The sequence below is a fragment of the Eublepharis macularius genome, chromosome 7, assembly GCF_028583425.1.
Source record: "Eublepharis macularius isolate TG4126 chromosome 7, MPM_Emac_v1.0, whole genome shotgun sequence".
Classification (NCBI taxonomy): domain Eukaryota; kingdom Metazoa; phylum Chordata; class Lepidosauria; order Squamata; family Eublepharidae; genus Eublepharis; species Eublepharis macularius.
In genome coordinates, this window is record NC_072796.1 from 7,230,746 (window position 1) to 7,256,848 (window position 26,103).

A 26,103-nucleotide genomic window follows, 5' to 3' on the forward strand; every position below is an offset into this window, starting at 1 on the left:
TTTAACTGCTGCTGCCTCTTTATTCCACACGGCCCAATGGCGTTCAGTGTTCAAGAATTTCTTTGATACATTGGCACAGGGGTGCAGGTTCCCTTCATCCTCCTCCTGGAGGATCACCTCTCCCATCGCCACACCCCTAGCATCCACCTGAACGATAAACTTGCGATTCTCATCGGGGTGGCTCAGGACGGGTTCAGACGTGAACAATCATTTTAATTTTTTTAATGCCTCCTGACACTCCCCAGTCCAGTTCAGTTTAGCACTAGGGCCGTTTCCAGACGGCTTACCTGGCTCCGGAACATTGCGCCATCTTGCGGGGAAAACGCGAAATATCGCGTTTTCTCGTGCGAGTTTTGCGCGACGTCATGCGACGTCGCGCAAAACTCGCGCGAGAAAACGCGATATTTTGCGTTTTCCCTGCAAGATGGCGCAACGTTCTGGAGCCAGGTAAGCCGTCTGGAAACGGCCCAGGTTTCGTTCAGCATTGGCTGAAGCTGAGACAGCACATTCTGGAATGAATAGAAGTCAGGTCTCAGGTGCATGTGTTTTTATCTTTACTGAACAGTAGAAGTATTTGGGTGGTTCTTTTCATTTAAAAAGGCCTCCTGGTTTACTGGGAGCAAGTGTCTCGTATTCCCAAACCTGTGGTGGCTTCTACGCAGGGATGGGCTTACAGGGTCTCACCGTTGCTGGAGTGGCTACTGATGAAGCATAGCAGCAATGGAGCTTCTCCATGACAGGTTTCCCCGCAGTTTTCCGGCCTCAGTCTCCCAGCAGCAGCCCCCACCCTCGGACACTGGGGCCTTTGCAATGTTTTAAAAAGTGGCACTAGAATATCGTTATACCAGGAAGGGGGACACCAGTGCTCAGTTCTCGTGGCCCCTTCTTATGTGCCCAGGGTAATGCCGATTGTCACCTTGGGGTCAGGTAGTAATTTTCCCCAGGCCAGGTTGGTCAGGGATCCTGATGGTGTTTTGCCATCTTCTGGGCAAGGAGCAAAGGTCACTGTGTGTGTGTAGGGGCGGGGGGTAGTTGTGAATTTCCTGCATTGTTGGGGTTGGGCTAGATGACCCTAGAGGTCCCTTCCAACCCTATATCGATAAAACATTATACCAATATGTGTACTATCTTTGAATTCCCAGTTTTCATTTTTAAAAAGCGAAGCCTCTAGCCTTTCCATTGCCTTTCTTTCTCTGACCCACAGCCTCTTTCCCTTTCTCTGCTGCAGTTTAACTCCTCTTTCCCTCTCTCAAGCTCATATTTCCTCCCCCAGAGCTCATACCTCACTATCATACCTTGCATTCAAAGTCAGGGTAGTTACTAATATTGAGGTACACAAAATTGGCATTTCTGCTTGTAATTGGGACCCTAGGAGGCTGAATACCACGTAAATTAATATACCAGGGCCAGCCATGATGGTGCCAGGGGCTTAGAGTACACATGAATACTTGATGGATAAGGCTTATAGAATTGCCAGGTCCCTGGAGGGCCAAAACAGGGGGTGGAGGGAGTCGCGCAGGGGGCACTTACAGGTGCTCTGTGGAAGTAATGGGTTATGCCACAGGCCAACTGAGTAAAAATCGGCCCCAGACAGTGAACTGGAGGGTGATTTTGACTCAAATTAGCCCCTGGTGCAACTCATTACTTCTGCATCACTCCAGGAATGGCGCCATTCCTGGAGCAATGCAGGGCAAATGGGGGCACTCTGGAATGTGAGTGGGCACAGTTCACTCCCACCACCACATTCCTGACCAACCCCCTGCCCTGCCAGCAAGGTGAGAGGAGGTGGGGGCAGAAGCAGGGACTGGCAAGCCTAATAGAGCTACAGCTTAGTACCAAGGTGTAAGTGTTGCAGGCTCAAAGTGTTGCAGTTCACGTATTGGGATGGGCCCTGGCTCAGTGGCAGAGCATCTGCCCTGCATGCATTGTTTCAGTCCCTGGAATTTCTAATGAAAAGGGGCATCTCGGGTAGTAAGGGTTGGGGAAAGCCCTTGTCTTGCTGAGATCCCCTAAAGCCCCCACCAGTCAATATAGGGGAAACTGAACTAGGAGGACCAATAATCTGAGTTCGGAGAAGGCAGATTCAGAGATTTATCCCCTGCAGTTGGAGGGAGAGGTTTCTCAGATGGGGAGGCTGAGCAATGTAAAGTGAGTCAGTGCCAGGGCTTTTTTTCAGGGGGAACGTAGGGGAACGGAGTTCCGGAACCTCTTGAAAATGGTCACGTGGCTGGTGGCCCTGTCCCCTGATCTCCAGACAGAGAGGAGTTTAGATGGCCCTCCGCGCCGCTGAGCAGCGCGGAGGGCAATCTCAACTCCCCTCTGTCTGGAGATCAGGGGGCGGGGCCACAAGCCATGTGACCATTTTCTCCGAGGGCAACCCTCTGAGTTCCACCACCTCTTTTCCCAGAAAAAAAGCCCTGGAGTCAGTGAATGAAAGCCGTTTTAGAGCAGGAACCTGTACCTGAGACCCTGTACAACTGCTGCCACTTGGGAATGTATGGACTGACTCAGTGTAAAGCAGATAATAAGAGTGTATTGCTTCCTTTGCCCTGACCAATGAATTGGGCAGCCAGTTGTTTTTAGGTCCCTAAGACACAACGATTTAATATTTCATATGGACGATTCTTCACATATGCCGTATACCAAGTCAGAGGGAGAAAGCCATGTTATGAGAGAGAGTGCGTAATAAGCAAGTGTGTTGGCTGAAAGTTAATGTCAAACTCATGTATTTGCTTCTCTGCCCAATGTTTGTTGTTACTTGCTTTCAGTGAACTTTCTGTATTTGTAACTGGGGTGGGGGGGAATCTCGTACTTACAATAAAAGGAGCTATACATCATCTATATATTATCTGTGTCAAAAAAAGGGACCTGGGATATCATGGAAAATGTGAAATACATACTGTGATGCGAGTAGAGATTCTGTATGAACAATCCCACATGATAATGTTTCTTTCTAAATTTCCTCCACAGTTTATTTATGACGAAAAGGTTTCTTGGTAAGTGTAAGCACTGCTGTTGGGAAACGGCCGTACACGGTTCAATTTATTTCTCTGTGGGGATCTCTGATGAGGAGGGGAGGGCATTTATATCGCTTTTGGGAAGGGAAGTAGACTTTTCCAGCACTTCCTGGCCAGCTGGTTCTTCGCCCCCAGACAGGCTTCTGCTGAAAGCGCCAGGCTTATAAAAGCAAGCTGAGTGTGTGAATGGGGCAGCCCTTGATGAACAAGAGTGCTTCTACGCAGGGCTTTTTTCCTGGGAAAAGAGGTGGTGGAACTCAGAGGGTTGCCCTCAGAGAAATGGTCACATGGCTGGTGGGCCCCCTGATCTCCAGACAGAGGAGAGTTGAGATTGCCCTCCACGCCGCTGAGCAGCGCGGAGGGCAATCTCAACTCCCCTCTGTCTGGAGATCAGGGGGCGGGGCCACCGGCCATGTGACCATTTTCAAGAGGTGCCGGAACTCCGTTCCACCGCGTTCCCGCTGAAAAAAAGCCCTGCTTCTGCAACACAAGCAGCAAAAAAGGAGGAGGTAGAAATGAAAAGAAAAGGCTGTTATTGTGACAGTGGAAAAGAGCAAGAGTCCAGTGGCACCTATAAGACTAACAAAATTAGTGGTAGGTTTTTGTGAGCCACAGCTCACTTCTTCAGATACTAATCTGAAGAAGTGAGCTGTGGCTCATGAAAGCTCATACCCTACCACAAAATTAGTGGTAGGTTTTTGTGAGCCACAGCTCACTTCTTCAGATACTAATCTGAAGAAGTGAGCTGTGGCTTATGAAAGCTCATACCCTACCACTAATTTTATTAGTCTTATAGGTGCTACTGGACTCTTGCTCTTTTCCATTGCTATAGACAGACTAACACGACTACCCATCTTGATCTGTTATTGTGGGTTTAACAGCCTGACAGCATGTTATGGTCACCCTAGGTATGGTCACTGAAAATGGCCTCCCCACGCTAAGTTAGGCAGGTTTTTTAAACACCACAGCATCCTGCAAAACCCTGTTCAAGCAGAGATAACAGAGGAACAGGGGAAAGCAAGGATACCCATGCAATGCTGGGATAGCTGTAGTGTAGTTTGGTGTAGCAGTTAAGAGCATGGGACTCTAATCTGGAGAACCAGGTTTGATTCCCCGCTCCTCCACTTGAAGCCAGCTGGGTGACCTTGGGTCAGTCACAGCCCTCTCAGAGCTCTCTCAGCTCCACCCACCTCACAGGGTGATTGTTGTGGGGATAATAATGACATACTTTGTAAACTGCTCTGAGTGGATGTTAAATCATCCTGAAGGGTGGTATATAAATCGAATGTTATTATTATTGTTATTATGCTACCATTGTCACTACAGCACAATCTTCAGTCTCTGAAAAGCTATTGGCTTGCATCCTAAAAATGCCTCCTGAAATGTTGCTCCTGAGGGAAGAGGGACTCCCAGGAAATGCATGGGGGGGGGGGAATTGGAGGCTTGCATTGGGAAGGGATAATCAGCAAAGGCCCCTCCTCCAGGTGGTGGTTGGAGATCTCCTGGAATTACAACTGATCTGCAGCCGACAGACATCAGTTCCCCTGGAGAAAATGGCTGCTTTGGAGGATGGACTCTATGGCATTATACACTACTGAAGCCCCGCCCTCTCCAAGCTCCGCCCCCCTCCCCAAAATCTCCAGGAATTTCCCAACCAAGAGCTGGCCATCCTACCTCCCCTTTCTGCCGACGGAAATCTTCCTTAGGATCCAGGCCATGAGCTGTACTCAAGTCTCATTTAGAAAGGAGTAGCAGAGAGAAGAACAGGACTTGTGGAAGAGAATGGGAGAATGGGAGGAGTTTCTCTAGTGTGAGGGAGGTGACTGTTAGATGCCTTGTTTGGGGAAAAAACAGGTGTGTTCTTCGTCCCGTGGGACCAACTTTCTACTGCAAGGTGAGGGGAACTTCTATCCAGACAGAAGGTCAGAGAGATTTCCCCTCCTGCCACAGATGCCTTCACATTAAATCAGAGATGGGAGATCCAATCACAGACCTCTCTCATCTCATCTATTTAGACTCTTAGTGTTCTTTATTCTGTTGAATTTAAGAATATATATATAATAGAGGGCTTAGATCAATCTAGAAAGAGTGGTGAGCTTAGCGCAGAAAGGGGCCTGGATGGTGCCTGCGTCAGAAGCACTAACTGAATTTGGGTGTTTTCTCCATAGACTCTCACTAAGCCGTGCGGTGGGCTTGATGCTTCCATTGGGATTAACTGCATGCAGGAAGTATAGGAGGGTCGCGCGAGACCTCAGAGTCACACCTCAGGTTTCAGCTCCCTTCTAAGGTCTGCAGGGGAAGTCTACACAGTCAGGCTTCTCTGGCCCAGTGGGTGCCAGCCCCCACCCCATGTTGCTACCACTGCAGTTTGTTCTATCCAGGGCTTTTTTTCTGGGAAAAGAGGGGGTGGAACTCAGTGGGTTGCCCTCGGAGAAAATGGTCACATGTCCGGTGGCCCCACCCCCTGATCTCCAGACAGAGGGGAGTTGAGATTGCCCTCACGGCGCGGAGGGCAATCTCAACTCCCCTCTGTCTGGAGATCAGGGGGCGGGGCCACCAGCCATGTGACCATTTTCAAGAGGTTCCGGAACTCCGTTCCACCGCGTTCCAGCTGAAAAAAAGCCCTGTCTCTCCAGTTTAAAACTGTGTGGGATGGCAACCAGAGGGCAGCAAGGAATAGAAATGGGCTGGAGCCGCCTTCCAGAGCTGGGCTTGGACCTGGAGAGGTTACAAAAGAGCTGGACTTTCCCTTCTGGCGTTTCACAGCCCCTTCACACAGCTCCAGTGTATAACAAAGCCTTTGCCCTGCCGCCAGCTCTGTCTTTGTAAGCTTCCCTTCCCGGTTAACATTGCATCTCCCGAAACATGTTTTTCATGTGTCAGATGTCTCGTGTAGAGAGTCTCAGGGCCACATTTGAGAACCAGTCACCCTACCAGGCACCGCCCCTTGGGTTTCAGGCTTCTCTTCTTGAATCTCAGTCCGGGCCTCAGGAAAGTGAGGAACCCTGCTTGGGCAAAGGTCACCGGGGGAGGAGGGATCCTTTTCAGTTTTGTGGAGTCTGCCCCTCACTTGACTTTGTTTTCTTCCTCTTTTGGTTGCAGGTGGGAATCCTTAGTTCTAGTGATGATGTACGCCATCTACATTATCATCATGAAGTGAGTACAAATATGTCTTCTTCTGTTTGCCATTCAAAGTTTTAATTCCAGTGGAATAAGGAAAAAGGATCAAGCAAAGGTCTACTACCTGTAGTTGTCTGGGTTTTTAAATGAATAAAGCCAAACCCATTGTCCCTTCTGTTAATCAAAATGAACAGTGTTTGGCTATGATATTCCAATGAAACCAGAAATCCCTTTTTTTTAAATCAACGGCATTCTTATGCTCTTCCTCCAGTCAGGCAAGAACTAATTGAAACACTTCTTGTGGCAGCAAAAACAGCAGTAGCAACTAAATGGAAGTCCTTGACTACTTGGTACACCAAACTATGGGATCAATTCATAATAGAGAAAATAACAGGCAGACTCCAGATGGCAGATATTTACCCCCAAACAACTAACTTTATTGAAAAACGGTTCCTATTCTTTTATTTTCTCTCAAACAGCAATACACTCCCAATGAAACCATCGTTTCTGTCAACTCTAGTTTGAAAACTAGGTCAGTTCACTAAAAAATAGGTCATTTGGTTTGCCCTCCTATTTACAATGCCAGATAATTACCTAAACACTTGTTATAAATGTCTAAACGTTTAAAATTTTATTTGTTCTTTGTAACGTATACTAACGCTTTGAAATAAAATATGAATGAAAAAAATTAAGTGTTGCTGTACTCACGTGACTTAGGATGCCATGGGAATTCGACTCTGCATTTCTTTAAAACAAGTACGAACCTCTAATTTTTGTAAGTTTTATACGTTTTTTGTAAAAAAAATTTGTAATTTTTTTTAATAAGTTTTTTGTAATTTTTTTAAGTTTTATGAGGCACTCTGCAGCGTCCAGCACAGCAGCTAAATTGCTTTGGCTCCTGGTTTGGCTGTGAGTGGCTCTAGGCACTAGGAGATGCCCGCCTGGCCCCGGCCTTTTCTAGTGTGGTGCTTCCCCCTTTTGACCCTCTTCCACTGCAGCTGTTGTGAGCAGTGGGGCAAAGTGATGGAGCGAGGAATGCAACTGGGAATTCTCAGCTTAGATGGGCAAATAGAAATAAGGCTCCATCATCTTGAGGAGGGATTCTGGGCTGTTAGGATCCTATATTGTACCTGTTTTCCACCAAGGCAGTATGTCTACCAAAGGAAAACAGGGTTGAACTTGCCTGTAACTGTTGTTCATTGAGTGTTCTTCTGTGCAGGTGCACATGGGAACTGTGTGTGCTGAGGCTGTCAGGATACCAGTGAGTTAAAGTCAGTGATGTGCTGGCATCCAGGGCTTCAAGTGGCACTGCCCAAAGAGTATGGCTGTAATCCTGTACAGTTAGGTTGCTTACTTGCTGCTGAAGCGCTTGCTTATACCCGATTCTTTTAAGTGGAGATACAGGGATGGAACCGGGGACCTTCCACATGCCAAGCAGATGGATGCTTGCTCACTGAGCCACAGCGCCTGAGTCCTGGCTCAGTATGCCTGAAGTCCTTGGTTCAAACCCACATAGTGCCAGCCATCCCTGGAAAGAATCTCGGGCACAGCTGAGATTTTACACCATCAGTCCTAATCACTGAAGAAGTGCTGCTCAGGCTGACTCATTTGCTTACGCCTTCCTGTACAGCCATCCGTCCGCTGGGTTCCTGAGGTCTATTAATGCTCCCTCCTGCTGTCCATGCCCGCTACACTTGTTCACCATCTCTCCCTTCTCCAGTCACGGAGGCTGGATGGTTTATAATATAACTGCGGTTTCTGGTAGAATGGGAGTTGGTAATGACACAAATCCTAGCCAGTAGATACCTTTGATAGTTGACTTTCCTCCTGGATGTGGAAAACTTGCCGAACTCTTTGTTTTTCTTCTAGCACTTCTTTCCATTAAAAGATACTATGTTTTCAGAGCAGTGAAGTTGCTTTCAGAGTACCTCTACCACCCTTTAGAATGTGAGGTCTTTCTTTGCACTGAGATGATTGTTAAACAATATTATGTTACACACATTTTGAAGGGCCAGGGATAGGCTTATATGTTGTTGTTATTATTGTTATTATTGCTCTTAATGGTAGGTTTCTTTAAGTCATCAAGCATTAACTTGGTGAAGGAAAGTCTGTAAAGAATACTCTGGAGGCAGCAGTTCAGACGAAATCTGTTTTCTTTGCATAGGTTTAATGCCTGCCTACAGCACGTCTTCGAAAGAACGACAAAGAATGCTACGAACATGGTGAATGGATTAGCAAATAATACAGAGATTGATGACAACAGTAATTGTGATGCTACCGTGGTTTTACTAAAGAAAGGTAACTGTTCCAGTAAGTCATGCTGCTTGCTTGCAGAACTCTGATTGTCGGACCAATAACTAATTGGCAGGGAACATATCAGCCTCATACAGCTTTAAGGGAAGGGAAGTGGCATCTTCTATGTGAAAGAAAATTAAACATGGGGACCTTGTCCTAGTAAGCACTAGAAGCACTCCCATGTGGTAGCAGATATGCTACCTTGCATCAGATCCCCAGAGAGAGAGAGAAAGAGAGAGAGGGAGAGATCCTGCACCTGAGTGTGCTTCAAGCAGCCCACAGCTGTGAGACTAGAAATGGGCATGAACTGAAATACGAACCAAAATTAAGCATGAACCAGGCTAGTTCATGGTTCACAAACCACGGTTCATCAGATCCCATTTCTGACGAACTGCCATGAACTTTTAGGCTGGTTCGTTTGGTTCATTTTTTGGTTTGTCATTGCAGACAGGCTGGTGCCAATCAATCAGTTTCCTAGGCAACAGAGGATGGACTTCCTGCAGACCTTCTGCTGACCCGGGAGTGACCTTCTGCTGACCCGGAAGTGACGCTTTTCTGACCTGGGTGTGACATTTTCACGAACCAAACGAACCGATTCATGAACCAGGGGCAGGTTCATGAAAGTTCGTGGTTCGTGAAATTTGACGAACCACGAACAATATGGTTCGGTTTTTTTCCGGTTCGTGCCCATCTCTATGTGTGACTATCTGTGCTCTAGGTCTCTTAATATCTTTTTTTCACACAGAGACACTCCTCCTTTTTCCACTGAGAGGCCTCTAATCTCTGACAAGTGCCATTCTTAACAATCCATTCTTAACAATTCTTAACAAACGTTCTTGACAATCATTAAGAAACATTACCATCCTTATCTTGCCTGAGGGCTCTGTCTACCATCAGGTATGATGCTTTAGGCCAAGGCCATAGGATAAAATCCCAATGCAAGCAACCATATTCCAAACTCACACCAATATATGATTTATATGTGTATAAAATAACAACAACAACAACATTCAATTTATATACTGCCCTTCAGGATGACTTAACACCCACTCAGAGCGGTTTCCAAAGTATGTCATTATTATCCCCACAACAAAACACCCTGTGAGGTGGGTGGGGCTGAGAGAGCTCTGAGAGAGCTGTGACTGACCCAAGGCCACCCAGCTGGCTTCAAGAGGAGGAGTGGGGAATGAAACCCGGCTCTGCAGATTAGAGTCTCATCACTCCTAATCACTACACCAAAATGCCATCAAGTCGCAATCGACTTAAGGCAACCCCTCGTGGGGTTTTCAAGCCAAGAGAAGAACAGAGCTGGTTTGCCGTTGCTTGCCTCTGCATTGCTTGACTTTGCATAGTGACCCTGGTCTTCCTCAGTGTTATCCCATCCACATACTAACCAGGGCCACCCCTACTTACCTTCCAAGATGAGATCTGGCAAGATCAGGCTAGCCTGGGCCATCCAGGTCAGGGCTATAATTAAGTTCCATCAAATCACAAACAACTTATGTGAGTTTTCAAGGCAAAAGGTGAGCAGAGGTGGTTTGCCATTGCCTTCTTTTGCACAGGAACCCTGTTTTTCCTTGGTGGTCTCCCATCCAAGTACTAACCAGGGCTGACCTTGCTTAGCTTTCAGACTCTAACGATAGTGCCATATAGATTGTCATTAATGTACACGGCACTGAGATGGACAGAAGAGTTAAAACCACCCAGCAACACAGGAGCCAATGAGAAAAGAGCTCAGTCAAGCAATAGGAGCTGAATGCTGGGAAGCAGAGAATGAGATTAGATTTGACAGTTGGGTTTTGACAGCTTGGAAGTGGTCAGATGGAGAGGAGAATTGTTAGTTGAACCGGTTACCCTGACAGGAAAGTGTATCCCTGTATAGGGATCCGATTGTCCCTTAAGCCAGGTGCAGTCTCCGTGAAAAAAGCAGTCTCCACAAACATCCATAAATAAATCAGTGAGGCGCTGTGATCACATCTCACAAAGCCTGTCTGGAAAAATGCTTTCTTACCTGTTAATATCTCCTTCACTTTATGCTATAATAAATAAATCTGGTTCTGGTTCATTTCACCTCTGTCAAGTTTACCTCACCCATCAGTTTTCAGCCACGGGCTGCAGTGGGTTTTCTCTCAAGCCCAAATTACTATCCCATAATATTATTCCCGAGGGATCTCCACAGTGGGGTGGGGAAGGTGGAAAAGTGACGAATCCTGGGGTAGTGCCTGGTGAGGTAATGTTTTAAAAGTGACTCTTCCATCACAGACACTTTACAGAGTAACATGCAAGCAAGAAAGCTTTCTGTCCCGAGAAGCTTAAAATTTAGACTTGGGTGGCATTGCGGGGCTGGGGGAGGGGAGAAGAGGAGAAGCAGAAGAAGAGGGGGAGGGATAATGGGATAAAATATTTGCAAATGCAGTTAAACTATCAATCCACGAGGACCTGAAAACGGAAAGAACCAGGGCTTTTTTCTGGGGAAAGAGGTGGTGGAACTCTGTGGGTTGCCCTCGGAGAAAATGATCACATGGCCAGTGGCCCCGCCCCCTGATCTCCAGACAGAGGGGAGTTGAGATTGCCCTCCGCGCCGCTGAGCGGCGCAGAGGGCAATCTCAACTCCCCTCTGTCTGGAGATCAGGGGGCGGGGCCACCGGCCATGTGACCATTTTCAAGACGTTCCGGAACTCCGTTCCACCGCGTTCCTGCTGAAAAAAAGCCCTGGAAAGAACATCATAATACAGTGGACAACTAAAGAGATATGTAACAATATCATTGTGCTTTAATACGTTTGATTTTATTGTTGTATCTGTTATTGTAAAATTGATAAAGTATAAAAATGCAGTTTGACTTTTCAGCTGCTGGTGACTAAAACTGCAGACAGTATGTTCAGAGAGGTAGGAGCAGTTTGAGGGAGAAGGTGGCATGGTATAGCCCAGTCTCATCAGCTCTCAGGAACTAAGTGGGCTTTGTTCATGAATGGGGATCCACCAAGGAAGACAGGGGTTGCTATGCAGAGGAAAGCAAGGCTAAACCACCTTTGCTCATCTCTTGCCTCAGAAAACCCTTGAGGGGTTTGCAACTTGACAGCACACTCATACGTAGAAGCAGTTTGAAACAGGGGTCGTTGTTAATGGTGTGTAAACTTATCCCACTTTTAACAGGGACAGACGGGTCTGTCGGGGTTTTGCATTGTTTCAAAAAACGTATGAGGTCTTTTTGACCAGATGTGGTCATGAGACTGTGAGTTCATGCCATGGAGAGTGAAGCCTCTTTCAAGCCCTTTTCAGCTGTGTGTGTGTGTGTTTTTTTTAAAAGACCTAGTATTTCATCTGGTGTCAGCTGTGTGCCATCCAACCCAGCAGAAAATTCTTGCTGATACCATTAAGGGCCTCATTACATCTCTGACATTCTCCTAGACTGCAGTGAGCAGACTGACAAAAATAATGTAGCTCAGAAATTCCATCATTACAGCCAATCTGTGAGCTTATGTGGAAGCAAAGTAGCAGGCAACTAATTCCAGCTGCCTGTAAGGGTGAAGTCAGGTAAGGCACAGACGAAGGAAAAATCACAGCTGTTGCTAGGATGAGTAAGTAGTTTAATCAGTGTTACTTTTGTGAGTGCAGCACGCTAGAGTCTGCCTTTTTCTGCAGATTTTTGCAGTCTTTATCTTTCCTGTCTGAGGAAGTACTCTAAAATCTGGTGCAAAAGGCATAGTTCCATTACACAAACTGGCCAAGAAAAGTTCTGCTTTATATATCTCGTATCCTGTCTAGAATTTGGCATGGTACAGCTCGACAAGGGTCCGACTTGCATATGGAAGTATATCACTGTCACATTGCATGTTGATTTTTTCTTGAGTTATTTAAGTTGTTTGGAATCCCTTCCGATAAAACACAAGAATGGCTGCTGAAGAAGTCAGCTAGGGTGAGCGTAGCTTCACACTGAAGAAGGAAAACAGTCACTACATATACACTTGCTGTGGTACTAGTATTTCCTTCGGCATACATGTAAAGGGTGGATAATGTATGTCCAACATACGTAGGGTTCCCAGAAATTAGTATTTAAAGATATTGATATGTCATCCTCATTTCACATGCTGCAAAAAGCACCAAAGCACATATACCTTCTTTTCCTGTCCAGATGGAGAAGAGAAGTTGGTTCATTGTCTATCTTCAGTGCACTCCCCCATGGGACTGCGCATGCACAGGCCTGCCGGTTGGTAGGTTTTAAAGCTAAAATCCGCTAGGGGGCGTACATCCATCTAGTGCATCTGTGCGGCATTTCCCACCTAATGGTACTGGGTGGTGATGCCCCCAACCCTCCAGTTCCTTTTTCGCCACCAACCGGGAAGGTATTACATCAGTCCACTCGTGCCTAGAAGAGGAATAGAGTGTGAGAGAGAGATGTGAGGGAGTTTTCTTGTTAGACATGGCTGAAAAAGCTCTTTTTAAGAGGTGTGGGACTTGTTCCACGAAAATGACCATAACAGACGGATATTCCATCTGCCGTGAGTGTTTGGGGGAAGGGCATAATGTGTGAGCTTGCCAGCATTGACGGAATTTTATCCCCAAAGCCAGAGCGAAGAGGGCAAAGAGGCTTAAGCTCTGTTGTGGGAGCGGGCTATGCAGGCATCTGATGTGCCACGCTCAGAGTCGAAGGGGCGTGAGCTGAAAAGATCAGTTCCGAAAGAGACTAAGTACTCAGATCCGAGAGCTTCGGATCCAAGGGATTCAGACTTGAGAGCATCACAGTCAAAGGCTGCAGTGCCTAGGCAAGGATCTACTGCTGTGGTGGAGTCCGAGTTTGTACAGCCACCTTGTAAGAAGGCTAAACATAAAACCAAACACCTGCAGCCTTGTGAGGACGCCGCTCAGACCCCTTCGAGGGACAGACTGCAAACTCCATCCCTTCTTTCTAGAACTCCATCCCTTCATATCACTCCTTGGCGGAGGAGGGAGAACTGCAGGGAGCAGAGGCAGCCAACCTGGCTTGGCATTCTGGCTCGGAGGAGCAGCTGTACTACTCACAGTCCAGGCAAATGGACTCTTATCATCATTCGAAGTAGGGTCTGGACTTTGGAGAGCCTTACCATACCCTATCTATAGCATGAGGGTTTCATACCTTCGAGGAGCATAGGGGGTCCAGGTCACCTTATGAGATCCCAGAGTCTGCCTTATGATACCATTTGTCAGAGAAGGATCGAGGACGGAGCCCCAGCTCTGTATCGGACCCCTCACTCGATGAACCAGTGCTGGGATCTGTGCGCATCTCCCTCAACGAAGATGACTGGTTGTACACTGAACAACCGGTCCATATGGCTCGCTCCTTGGAGATTGAAGTCACTGCAATAGACCCCAAACCGAAGGACAAGATCCTTCAGCATATTTATTCAGGGAACCCATCTACTGTGACATTCCCTATTATAGAGGGTTTGGTCAACCTCATTAATACCATGTGTGAGAAACCAACCTCGACCCACCCAACATCCAAGAAATCGGAGGGGTTGTATAAAACCAGAGATGACATTTGCTCCTTTCTGTTCCACCATCCTCCTCTGTCATCCCTTGTAACTGAGGAGATACAGACATGCCAGAGACAGGGCTCTCATAACATTCCAGCTGACAAAGAGAGCCGAAAATTGGATGCTTTGGGCAAGAAATTGTATGCTTCTGCAGTTCTAAATCTGTAAATAGCAAATTATTCTGCTATTATGGGGGCTTACCAAATATTCCTATGGAATCGGCTGGCATCCTTCCTAGATAAGCTCCTGGGTGATCAGAAGTTGCTGGCCAAGGTGATTCAGGAGGAAGCATTGAAATTGTCCAAGCAGCAAATTTATGCTGGCCGCAACTCTGCAGACACTTTGGCCAGGGCTCTGGTGTCCTCGGTGTTTTTGAGATGCCATGCCTGGATGCGGACCACAGCTTTGCCACTGGAGATGAGGAATAGGATTGAAGATCTCCCATTTGAAGGGGCAACCTTGTTCTCCAGAAAAACTGACAACTATCTTTCTCAGAAGAGGAAGGATCGTCAAACAGCCCGCTCTTATGGAGTCCTTCCGCCCAAGCAACTGTCAACCCAATGTAACCAATACAGGCCACAACAACCCTGTAAAGGAAGATCATATAGATACCAACCCTATCGTCAATACTCTTATCAGCAAGCCCAACCCCATCAGAACCAATATCAGTGGCGAAGATCTAATAATCGCACCTGGCAGAGTCAGCAAATGACCTCAACCAAGAAAAGGACAGGGTCAAAAGCAATTCTAACTTGACCCGGACCAGCCAGTGATGTTTGGAAGTAGACTGGCTGAATTTACCTGGGCTTGGGAGAACATTACCTCCGATAAATGGGTTTTGCAGATTGTTAAAATTGGTTATAAAGTTGAGTTTTCTTCTTACCTTGTTCTTAGTAGATAAGAAGGATGGTGGTGTCAGGCCCATCTTAGATATGAGGGGACTGAACAGATATGTACAACCAAAGAAGTTCAAGATGGTGACTCTTAATATGGTTTTACAACTGCTACCACATCACACATGGTCTGCAGTTTTAGATTTAAAGGATGCCAATGTTCACATTTCCAAATACCCATCACACAGACGCTTACTGCGTTTTATCTGTAATAATATAATTTTCAATATCAAGTCCTACCCTTTGGCCTCTCCACAGCCCCATGGGTGTTCTCTAAGTGTATGGCCATTGCAGTGGCTTATCTGAGGAAGCAGAGTTGCACCAGTTGATTGTAAATTTTAAGAAATCATCCCTTACTCCCTCGAGGAGGGTACAGTTTATTGGGGCTGTTCTAGATAGTAATGAAAACAGAGGATACTTACCACAAGAGAGAGCCCGGAGGATTAAGATGATGGTCCAACAGTTTGTCAGATGCAGATTCCAATCTGCTTTGAACATTCAAAGCTTACTAGGTTTAATGGCATCTACAACGTCAGTCATCCCCTTAGCTAGATTTCATATGTGCAGTCTACAATTATGGTTTTTATCGGTACATAATTTTGAATTGCAGAGTCTGAAGAAGAAGTATTCTATTCCTAGAACAGTAATCAGTTCACTGAAATGATGGGGGGATGACGTTAACTTGCTAGAGGGAGAGGAGTTTGGTTCACCTCAGATAGATGTTACTATCTCCACAGATGCTTCCATGATGGGTTGGGGAGTTCATTGTGGCACACTCAGCACCTATGGGAAATGGCTGAAACATGAGAAAACAGTTACATATTAATATTTTAGAATTAAGAGCGATTCATTATGCCCTTGGTTGTTGTGGATTTTCCGGGCTGTATAGCCGTGGTCTTGGCATTGTAGTTCCTGACGTTTCACCAGCAGCTGTGACTGGCATCTTCAGAGGTGTAGCACCAAAAGACAGAGATCTCTCAGTGTCACAGCGTGGAAAAGAAGTTGGCAGGTAATTTATATCTACTTAGTTGGGTAGGGTTGGGCTGAGTCATCCTGTAAGAGTTTCCCAGGGTGTAGAATGCTAATGGCGGGAGGCTTCACTGTATCCTGAGGAGGTTCTTTTGCATATGGATTGGTGCTTGATATGCTAATCTTCTCTGCAGGGCTATTGTCGGGTATAGAGTATTTTGTTAGCCTGGTGTTTTTCAGGACTGGAAACCATGTCCTATTCATTCTTAAGGTCTCTTCTTTCCTGTTGAAATTGTGCTTGTGCTTATGAATTTCAATGGCTTCCCTGTGCAATCTGACAAAGTAGTTGGAAGTGTTGTCCAGTATTTGAGTGTCCTGGAATAGGATACTGTGTCCTGTTTGAGTTAGGCTATGTTCAGCCACTGCTGATTTTTCCGGATGGCCAAGTCTGCAGTGTCTTTCATGTTCTTTTATTCTTGTCTGGATGCTACGCTGTGTGGTCCCGATGTAAACTTGTCCACAGCTGCAGGGTATGCAGTATACTCCTGCAGAGGTGAGGGGGCCTCTACTGTCTTTTGCTGATCGTAGCATCTGTTGTATTTGTGAACAGACGGATGGGGTGGCCATGGGAAGCTCTCTCAGCCCAGTTATAGCAAACTTCTACATGGAACATTTTGAAAAAACAGCTCTAAAATCAGCACCCCACAAACCTACAGTCTGGCCATTATTTATTTCCTAGTCCATCTACAGACTCAGAGAGAGCTCTACATTCCCTAGATGTTCGTAGGGCCATACTTTTTAATTTACAACGTGCAGCAGTGTTTAGGAAGGATAAACCCTAGTTTGTGTGTTATGCTGGGCCCAAGAAAGGAGAGAGGGCGTCGGCTCAGACCATAGTTATATGGGTAAAATCTACCATTTGACAATGCTATATTATGGCCAAATTACCATGTCCTTTAGAAATAAGAGCTCATTCCACAAGAGCTCAAGCTTCATCCGCAGCATTCCTGAAGGGACTACCGTTGCATGAGATCTGCAGAGCAGCTACGTGGTCTTCATCGGACACGTTTGTGAAGCATTATGTCCTGGATGTGAGAGAACAAAGAGAATCAGCTGTTGGTCAGGCTGCGCTTCAATCACTCTTCCTATGAAGAACACGCCCACCTCCAGGTAAGGAGCTTTGGAGTCTCCCATGTGGGGCTGCACAAAAGACAGACAATGAAAACAGAGTTGCACTTACTGTAACTGCTGTTCATTGACGTCTTCTGTGCAGGCACACAGACCCTGCCTCCTACCCTGCTGTGCTTCTTCAGTATTTACCTGTGGAGGTCGGTGGCTCAAGAGAAACTGGAGGGTTGGGGGTGTCGCCACCCAATACTGTTAGGCGAGAAATGCCGCGCAGACCCACTGGGTGGATGTATACTCCTTAGCGGATTTTAGCTTTAAAACCTACCGATTGGCAGGCCTGCGCATGCACAGTCCCATGTGTGCCTGCACAGAAGACGTCAATGAACAGCAGTTATGGTAAGTGCAACTCTGTTTTCAGGCAAGGAAAACATGAAATATTCTTCTGCTAATAAGCTGGCATGTAAATAGGTCAGAGTGCTGGATTACGATCTGGGAGACCCAGGTTTGAATCTCCACTCTGCCGTGGAAGCCCGCTGGGTGACTGTGGGCCAGTCACGCACTCTCAGTCTAACCCTGGCAGTTTTCACACTACTAACCTGCTTCTGTAACATTGCGAAACGTCACACAAAAAACGCGGAAGAGAGCGTCTTCTCACGAGAGTTTTGCGCGACATCGCTCAAAACTCTTGTGAGAAGATGCTCTCTTCCAAGTTTTTTGCGTGACGTTTCGCAACGTTACAGAAGCAGGTTAGTTGTGTGAAAACGGCCCCTACCTCACAGAGTTGTTGTTGTGAGGATGGAACAGAGTGAGGGAGAGTGATGCTGTAAGCCACTTTGAGTCCTCATTGGGGAGGAAAGAAGGATATAAATAAATAACCCATCCACACATCAGTTAATCATTGGAGTAAGCCAGCATGAATCCCGAACTCAAGTATCACCATCAAAGTACTTCCTAGCATATCCTTCACCACTTTGCTTAGTGGTTAAGTGGTTGGAATCAGTGCTCTGCTGGTTTGACTTCCACTCCTGCCATGAGCTCAGTAGGTGGCCTTGAGTCGCCACTTCTCTCAGCCCCAGCTCCCCAGCTGCATTGTGGGGATAATAACAACACTGACTTTGGTCCCTCTTAGTGGGGCACTAAGTGGTTAGGCTGCAAATCAGCACTATGCTGGTTCGACTCCCACTACTGCCATGAGCCTTGAGTCAGCCACTCTTCTCAGCCCCAGCTCCCCAGCTGCATTGTGGGGATAATAATAACACTGTTCCTTCTTAGTGGGGCACTAAGTGGTGAGGCTGTAAATCAGCAGTCTGCTGGTTCATCTCCCACTTCTGTCATGAGCTCAGCAGGTGGCCTTGGGTAAGCCCCTCCTTTCAGCTCCAGTTTCGAGCGGCTGTAGCATAGTGGTGAAGTGGTCGGGCTGTGAATCAGCACTCTGCTGGTTTGACTCCCACTATTGCCATGAGCTTAGCAGATGGCCTTGAGTCAGCCACTCCTCTCAGTCCCAGCTTTATTGTGGGGATAGTAACAACACGGATTATGTTCACTGCTCTGAGTGGGCACTAATCTGTCTATAAAGGTGGTATACAGGCACACTGTTATTATTATATTATGTACACATAGGCAACATCCGTAAAACTGTTAAATGTCACTAAGAGAAGGTGTGAGAAAAATAGTATGAAGCTTCTTCGCATTTTGAACATTGAACTGTTGTTTAAATTGAATGCTATTCAGTATATTTTCAGGTTGGTTTTCAGGTGTTGGTCTGTAGTAGAAGAGCAGCAGAACAGCAAGATTTGAGTCCAGTAGCACCTTAAAGACTAACATTGAATGCTATGGCCATTACTGTTAGAAAAAATGTAGCTAATAAATCTTTTATGAGTTTTAACTACAACAAAGAGCACAACTTTGGTGCTCAGTTTGCCCAAACTTGTAAAGAGATTCTTCAGCAACCGCTCGCACCAGTCTTAGCTTTTAAGATACCTGTCTTAGGTGGCATGAGGGAGACAGCATTGCTTTCAGATGTATGTTTTCATATTTCCTTTCCTGGTGCGGTCTAGAGTTAAATGGATTTTCACATTTTTACTGGATGCTTCAAAAATGTGCAAAACTCGTTTGGCCAGAGACCATAAAAAATGAGTAAAATTTATGTCGTTAATAAACGGAGGAAAAAAGCAATAATGGAAGAGTATATTGAAGTGGGTATTTCAGATCTAGCAAGCCTTAAGATGTTTCTAGGAAGAAATTATTGGAATTGGCTTTTAAGGGGAAGTAATTTTAGGGAGCGTCACCGTAAAGGCAAAGAGATGCAAGTTAGACCCTGCTAGTAAAGGGGAAATGTTCTGTGATGCACACTTCCCCTCTTTCTCTGCTGATTCTTTACAGGAAATTTCCACCGTAAAGCCTCCGTAATCATGGTAGATGAATTGCTGTCTGCCTATCCACACCAGCTTTCCTTTTCGGAGGCTGGTCTTCGGATAATGATAACAAGTCACTTTCCTCCCAGGACCCGGCTCTCCATGGCCAGCCGAATGTTGATCAATGAGGTATGTTCCGTGTTTTTGTTTCGGACGGTGCGCTCTGCCCCTTCACTTGCTCGGAGAATGACCTGTAAACCGAAAGCAGTTTGTTGTCATTCCTTGTGGACCGAGTGAACTTTTTCTTCCTCTTCCAAAATACAAGAACTCAACAGCATCCAAAGAAGCTGGGACTTCCAAAGGAGATGACACAGATTTATAGAGGATAGATCTGTCAGTGGCTACCCACGAGGGTGACTAAGGAGAACCTCTACATTCAGAGGCAATAAACTTCTGAATACCAGTGCCAGGAGGCAACATAAGAGAAGGCCTCAACCTCTATGCCCTGTTTTTGGCCCTCCAGAGTAATTGTTTGGCCACTGTTACCCAGGTTGATGTTGGACTCTGCCACTGGCATTCCTTGATTGACGTATAACAGACAGCACATTGCTTGAAGTCTCTAAAGGTGGAACTGCATACCGAGATTGGATACTGTGTGGTTGTGATACTGACTGGAAATTATTTATTGTAGTATTTATTGTACCATTCCTATCATTTATGCTTGAATTTGCACTTTATGCACTTTATGCACAGTTGCACTTCTAGGCACTTGTATGAATATAGGAATTTTGTATAAGAACTGGTTGTATCTGTTGACTGCATTCCCTCGGGGGATTCTGTTGCCCAGGCTTTATCAGGTTTCTTCCCATGGGAGCCTCGTTTCTGTTTGTCCATTGTGTGAGACAGGATGCTGGGCTGGGTGGATCACTGCTGTGATCCAGCAGGGTTCTCCTTGTCTGCTCTAGGTCAGGGGGATGGTGGGCAATGGGGCCAGTCACTGTGCTACAGGTATGAGTGTTGACAGGGGCGGCGCAAGGGTTTGTCACGCTCCCGGCCGGCCGGCTGGGCACCCCCGCGCGCGCACGAGCGTGCACGCGCACTGGCCTGCGTGATGACATCACGCGTGACATCATCACGGGAGCGTGCACACCGCCACCGGCCCAATTGCTGCGGCGGGCGGCCTCCGAGCTCTCCCACTTGGTTGCCTGCACCGCCACAGATGCCTGCCCGCGGTGGCTGCGCCTGGCCGGGGGCTTGTGCTGGCGGCGGCAGCGGCGCAGGGTGGGAGGGATAGGAGGCTGGTGCTTTGTGGCGCGCGCTCCCGCCCGCCACGCCTCCTCCGGCGCTCCCTCTGGCACCCCACGCCTGCGGCCACCGCCTACCTGGCCTCAATAGGCGCGCCGGCCCTGAGTGTTGATCTTGTTGCGCCCCAGACACTGATTATGCCTCATACCCTCTTTCATCCATTCTTCTCAGGGTTACTGAGTACCTAGAGATGCTCAAGTGAACCTTATTTCATGTGTCCCCCCTCAAACTTTCCATGCACTCGCTTGCACAGTCACACTTCAGTTTGCTCCACATGAATACATTCACACATTCGATATCAGTTCCTCCTCAACTGCTAGAAATATCCGTTTCCCCAACATCCATTCATTGAAATGCAGATCTTGACACTTTTTCATACCTTAGAGAAATGCAAATTGGCAAGTCAGAGGAGCCTACAGTACTTGTTCTTGAAGTGAAAACTGAGCCGCCGTCAATGGCCTGCTAGCCCCGCTATCCGCCTCCCACTGTCCCTGGTGGGCGTGGCTCACACTCTTTGTCGCTGCCACCACTCACTGATTTGTACACCGCCTGACTGAGGGGCAGTGAGACCCCTCTGGCTGAATTTCCCCACTGGAAAGTGAATTACCCGATCTTTGGTTGGGCCCTGGAGAATTGGCAACCCACCCAGGTCTGGCCTGATCAGTTTCTCCTGGGCTCCCTCCTTTCTTGTAGCATGCCAAGTGGGGGAGGTTATGTAGTCAGAGCACCACAAGGTTCTTTATATTCAAAAAAGTATAATTTAATAACTATATACAGAGCACTACATACAAAGCAGGTAAAGGCACAACACATAGGGGTAGACCCCCCCCCCCCCCCGTTCAGAACTCATAGGGCAGAAAATCAAACTGAGGAGAACCGCCGTCTGCTTTCCCTACCACACTGTTCCCTACTCTACCTTAAGGGGGTGGGGGTCTGAGGGAAGGTTTACCCTTTATTTCCTTTCTGCTGCCTCCCAGGCCCTCCACATTTAGGGCCCAGGCACCCGGGTTTCATGCAGCAGCAGGAGCCTCTCCTTCTGCAACCAAGAAGGAGACTAACTTTTTCTGCTCAGGATCGGCTGGGTATCTCTATTCAGGCTCCACCCCTTATTTTTCCAGCACTTTCCTGGCCCGGGGCCGCTGGGAGCTGTAGTCCAGGAAGAAGGGCGTCCCCTACCAAAACTCCTGCAGGCCCCTCCCTGGCCCCACAGCCCACCAAACCTCATGGGGAACATTCCCCTTTTCTTAAGACAGATCAACTGCAACCAGCACTCATATCATCCTTTTCATATCATCCCATTTCGTTACATAGGGTATGAGCTTTCATAAACCACAGCTCACTTCTTCAGATACAGCTAGAATGTGAGTCCATCTGTCCTTATATCTTGGAGAGTGGAGTGATTGCAGAAGCCAAATAATAATAGCCACGCACACGACCTGTCTGCATACCCCACCCTATTCAATCATGCCTGCCATTGTCATTCACCAGCGATTTGTCAGTTTTGTTAGTCTTATAGGTGCTGCTGGACTCTTGCTCTTTTCTACCGCTACAGACAGACTAACATGGCTGCCCATCTTGACCTAGGTACTTAGTGACTTGTATCTCCACCCTCATATGAGGTGGAAAGAATCCTTATCATGACAGTTTGATGCAAGGCAGAAGAGGAGGGACATAGCAATGTCCTGAGTACAGTGATTGGTACACTAATCAAGTCCTAGAATGTAGTGGCAATTAATTAGGACATTTGATTGTACACATCCTTTTTGTAATCTATTATTATCATTTTAAAAACAGCACCCTTTTTGCATGGCACTTAGCTGCTTGTTTTCCCTCCTCCAGAGACAAAGATTGATAAACAGCCGAGTATACACCAATGGGGAGTCAGAGGTGGCCATCAAAGTTCCCATCAGCATCAAGCATACTGTGGAGAATGGATCCGGGCCCAGCAATTCTGCCGAGAGAGGTGCGAGTGGAACCAGAAGAAATGAGGATGCTGCTGACGCTGGGAACGAAACAGAGAACGAGAATGAAGACAATGAAAACAATGAGAACGATGAAGAGGAGGAGGAAGAGGAGGAAGACAGTGGCCCTTACACACCCTTTGATCCACCAGGTAAGATGCACATTTTATTTAAATGCTTTAAATCACACTCTTTCAAACTTTCTTGAAACTTCCCCTCCAAACCAGGTTTGCAAACCACAGTTGGAAGCTCGCTTGCAGCCATGGTTGAAGGGCAAGCGCAATAGCCTCCTGGTTCAGACACAGTGGCACCCTTTGGCTCTAAAAGATTGTGTTAAATGCTTTACGAAATGTGTAGAAATGTATAATGTCACCTCCTGAGGTTGTATAAAGAGTTCTGTTCGCTTCTAAATCCTGTGTTTTATCAACAGAACAACCAATTAGTCTGCACTTTTGTTTAGGGATACCTAAATAATAAATGGGAAGAATATATAAATTGTTTATTAAGAGCCCCGTGGCACAGAGTGGTAAGTGGCAGTACTGCAGCCCAAGCTCTGCTCACAACCTGAGTTTGATCTTGGCGGAAGCCGGGTTCAGGTAGCCGGTTCGGGTTGACTCAGCCTTCCATCCTTCCGAGGTCAGTAAAATGAGTACCCAGTTTCCTGGGGGTAAAGTGTAGATGACTGGGGAAGGCAATGGCAAACCACCCCATAACAAAAGTCTGCCAAGAAAACGTCGTGATGCAACGACCCCCCCCCCCATGGGTCAGTAATGACTCGGAGCCTGCACCTTTACCTTACCTTTACCTTTTTAAATTTAAATTGGCCTTTTTTCTTAATGACAATTTATTTACTTCACTTATACTCTTTCTTTCTCCCTTCTGGTGACCCAGAGCAGCTTACATTGTTCTCCTCTCCTCCATTTTATCCTCACAACAACCCTTGAGGTAGGTTAGGCTGAGTAGGAGAGACTGGCCCGAGGTCATCCAGCAGACTTCTATGGCAGAGTGGGAAGATTTGAACCTGGGTCTCCCAGATCCTGGTCCAACACTTCAACCTCTACACCACACTGGCTCTCATGATTGAAATCATGATTCTTAAACTGCCTTGTGGGGAGTGAGGGAATGAGAGCAAGGCAGGACTTGCTGACGCATCGTTTGGTGAACTACCACACAGAACAACAAATGAATGCTATTTGGGTCATCACATGAGAATAACATCCCAGCATTCTATTCTGCTTTTACCAGGATGTGACATCATAGTCAGAATGACAATGAGAATCCCTTTGACCAAGAGAAGGTTTCCCAGTATAAGGACCTTGGTCTGTGCTATTGTGGCGCTTGGCTGCAACAAGAAGCAAATGGTTGTCCAGCGTTACGATTGTGGGCTCTGGTCCCATCTGTGAATCATCGGTAGGGCTCTTCCGGGGACAAACAGAAACAGCTGTAGAGCTGCTGGCCTGCTTCGTCTATGATCTCTCCTGTTTTCTTGTCTCTCCGTTAGTTGCTAATTTTCCCCAAGGGGTTGGGGGGAGCATAAACAAATAGCCAAGAGAAACACAGATACACTGTCCCCAGGGCACTCTTCTGGATGTACAGGAGCCCAAGCCTGGCTTTCACTTCACTGGTTTTCCCATCAGGAATGTAATGCTGTCAGCTGGATTTAGATAACCCTCGGAATTAGAGAATGCCTGAGAAACATCAAGATAAAAAGCATGTTTCATTCAGCTATAATCCAAGGAAACAGTATTTGGGGGCGGGATCCAGGAGTGAGAACTTAGAAGAAAATGTCCAACTCTGTCTTTTAAAGCTGTTTTTATGATCTGCCTGAGGACTGTTTTGTGAATGTCCTTCTAGGCTGTAGAATGTGTGATGCTGTTTTTATCCCTGGTTTGTTTTAATGGTTTGTTTTATCATTCGTAATTCCTTTCTTTTTTTATATATTACTAGCAACAAAGCCCGTTGTGGGAAAAATACAATGTGCTCTGGAAAGGGGAGGGCGAGCAAGTGGGCATTCCCTCCTCCTCTGTCACTGATCCCGGATGGATGAAGGCGGGAGGGTGGGGGCAGGCATGGCCACCTCCACTGAGCCCGATCCTGGCTGTGTGAAGAAAGAGCAGGCATTGCCTCCTGTTCCGTGCCTGATTCCAGCCAGGTGAAGGAGGGGGGAGCATCGCTGCCCGCTCTGTGCCTGATTCCAGGAAGTTGAATGGGGGTCAGGCATTGCCTCCTGCTCCGTACCTGATCCTGGCAGGGTGAAGGGGGGGTGGGCATTGCCACCTGCTCCACTCTTGATCCTGGCTGGGTGAAGAAGGGATGAGCATTGCCTCCTACTCTGTGCCTGATTCTGTCTGGGTGAAGTTGGGGGGCATTGCCACCTGCTCTGCACCTGATCTAGGCTAGGTGAAGGGAGGTGGGCACTGCCTCATACTCTGCTTCTAATCCTGGTCGGGTGAATGGGGCGGGCATTGTCACCTTCCCCTTGCCTGATCCTGGCTGGGTGAAGGGGGGCAGGCATTGCCACCTGCTCCACTCCTGATCTCTGCTGGGTAAAGTTGGGGGCGGGCATTACCTTCTGCTCTGCACTTGATCCAGGCCGGGGGATGGGGATTGCCTCATGCTCTGTTCTTGATCCCAGCTGGGTGAAGGGGGTGGGCATTGCTGCCTGCTCCCCTTCTGATCCTGGCTGGGTGAGGGGGGGACGGGCATTTCCTCCTGCTCCATGGCTGATCCCATCTGGGTGAAGGGGGCAGGCATTGCAATCTGCTCTGTTCCTGATACCAACTGGGTGAAGGCGGGGGTTTGGCATTGCCACCTGCTCTGCGCCTGATCCCAGCTGGGTGAAGGCGGGGTGGGCATTGCCACCTGCTCTACTCCTGAATGTCAGCTGGGTGAACGAGGCGGGCAGACATTGGTACCTCTTCTGCGCCTGATCCCGGCTTGGGCTTCCCACCGTAGCACGCTCTCTGGAGGTCCAGCTGCCTCATCTGGGCTTCCCTCCACAGCAGCACCCTCTGGTGGTGCACCAGGGTAGGAAGTGAGTTGTCTTGAATACGCTTAGCCTTTTATATAGTAGGATTGTTTTTCTCTCACTTTGTGAGCTACTTCAAGCTGGTTTTGGGATAGGTGGTGTATACATTTCCCAGATAAGCAAAGATCGGTTTGACTATATGTATGTGTATGCTATGAAGTGGCAACCTACTTACGGCGACCCTAGTGAGGGGCTTTCAAGGCAAGTGAACAGAGGTGGTTTGCCATTGCTTTCCTCTGCAGAGCCACCCCAGCCTGCCTTGGTGGTTTCCCATCCAAGTACTGGCCAGGGCTGACCCTGCTTAGCTTCTGAGATATGACAAGATCAAGCTATACCGTGCCACCTTGCCTCCCGCCTGTTCTACTAAACGTGGAGTTTAATCATGGTGTTCTGTTGGCTAGGGCGAGCACAGTAGTTAAGTGGTCCAGCTGCGAATCAGCACTGTACTGGTTCAAATCCCACTCCTGCCATGAGCTCAGCAGGTAGCCTTGGGCCAGCCACCCCTCTCAGCCTTAGCT

At 47.4% G+C, this 26,103-nt stretch overlaps 1 protein-coding gene across 1 annotated transcript in view; it reads left to right on the forward strand.

Annotated features, from left to right (window-relative positions):
* The window catches only part of SLC24A3 (solute carrier family 24 member 3), a 248,618-nt gene that overhangs the window by 205,007 nt on the left and 17,508 nt on the right, over window positions 1-26,103 (forward strand). Inside the window, exons 8-12 of the mRNA XM_054985808.1 lie at window positions 2,971-2,996; window positions 6,120-6,173; window positions 8,302-8,435; window positions 19,320-19,480; window positions 22,436-22,709. Coding sequence (XP_054841783.1) covers window positions 2,971-2,996; window positions 6,120-6,173; window positions 8,302-8,435; window positions 19,320-19,480; window positions 22,436-22,709 — 649 coding nt within the window. The remainder of the gene's footprint in view (window positions 1-2,970; window positions 2,997-6,119; window positions 6,174-8,301; window positions 8,436-19,319; window positions 19,481-22,435; window positions 22,710-26,103) is intronic.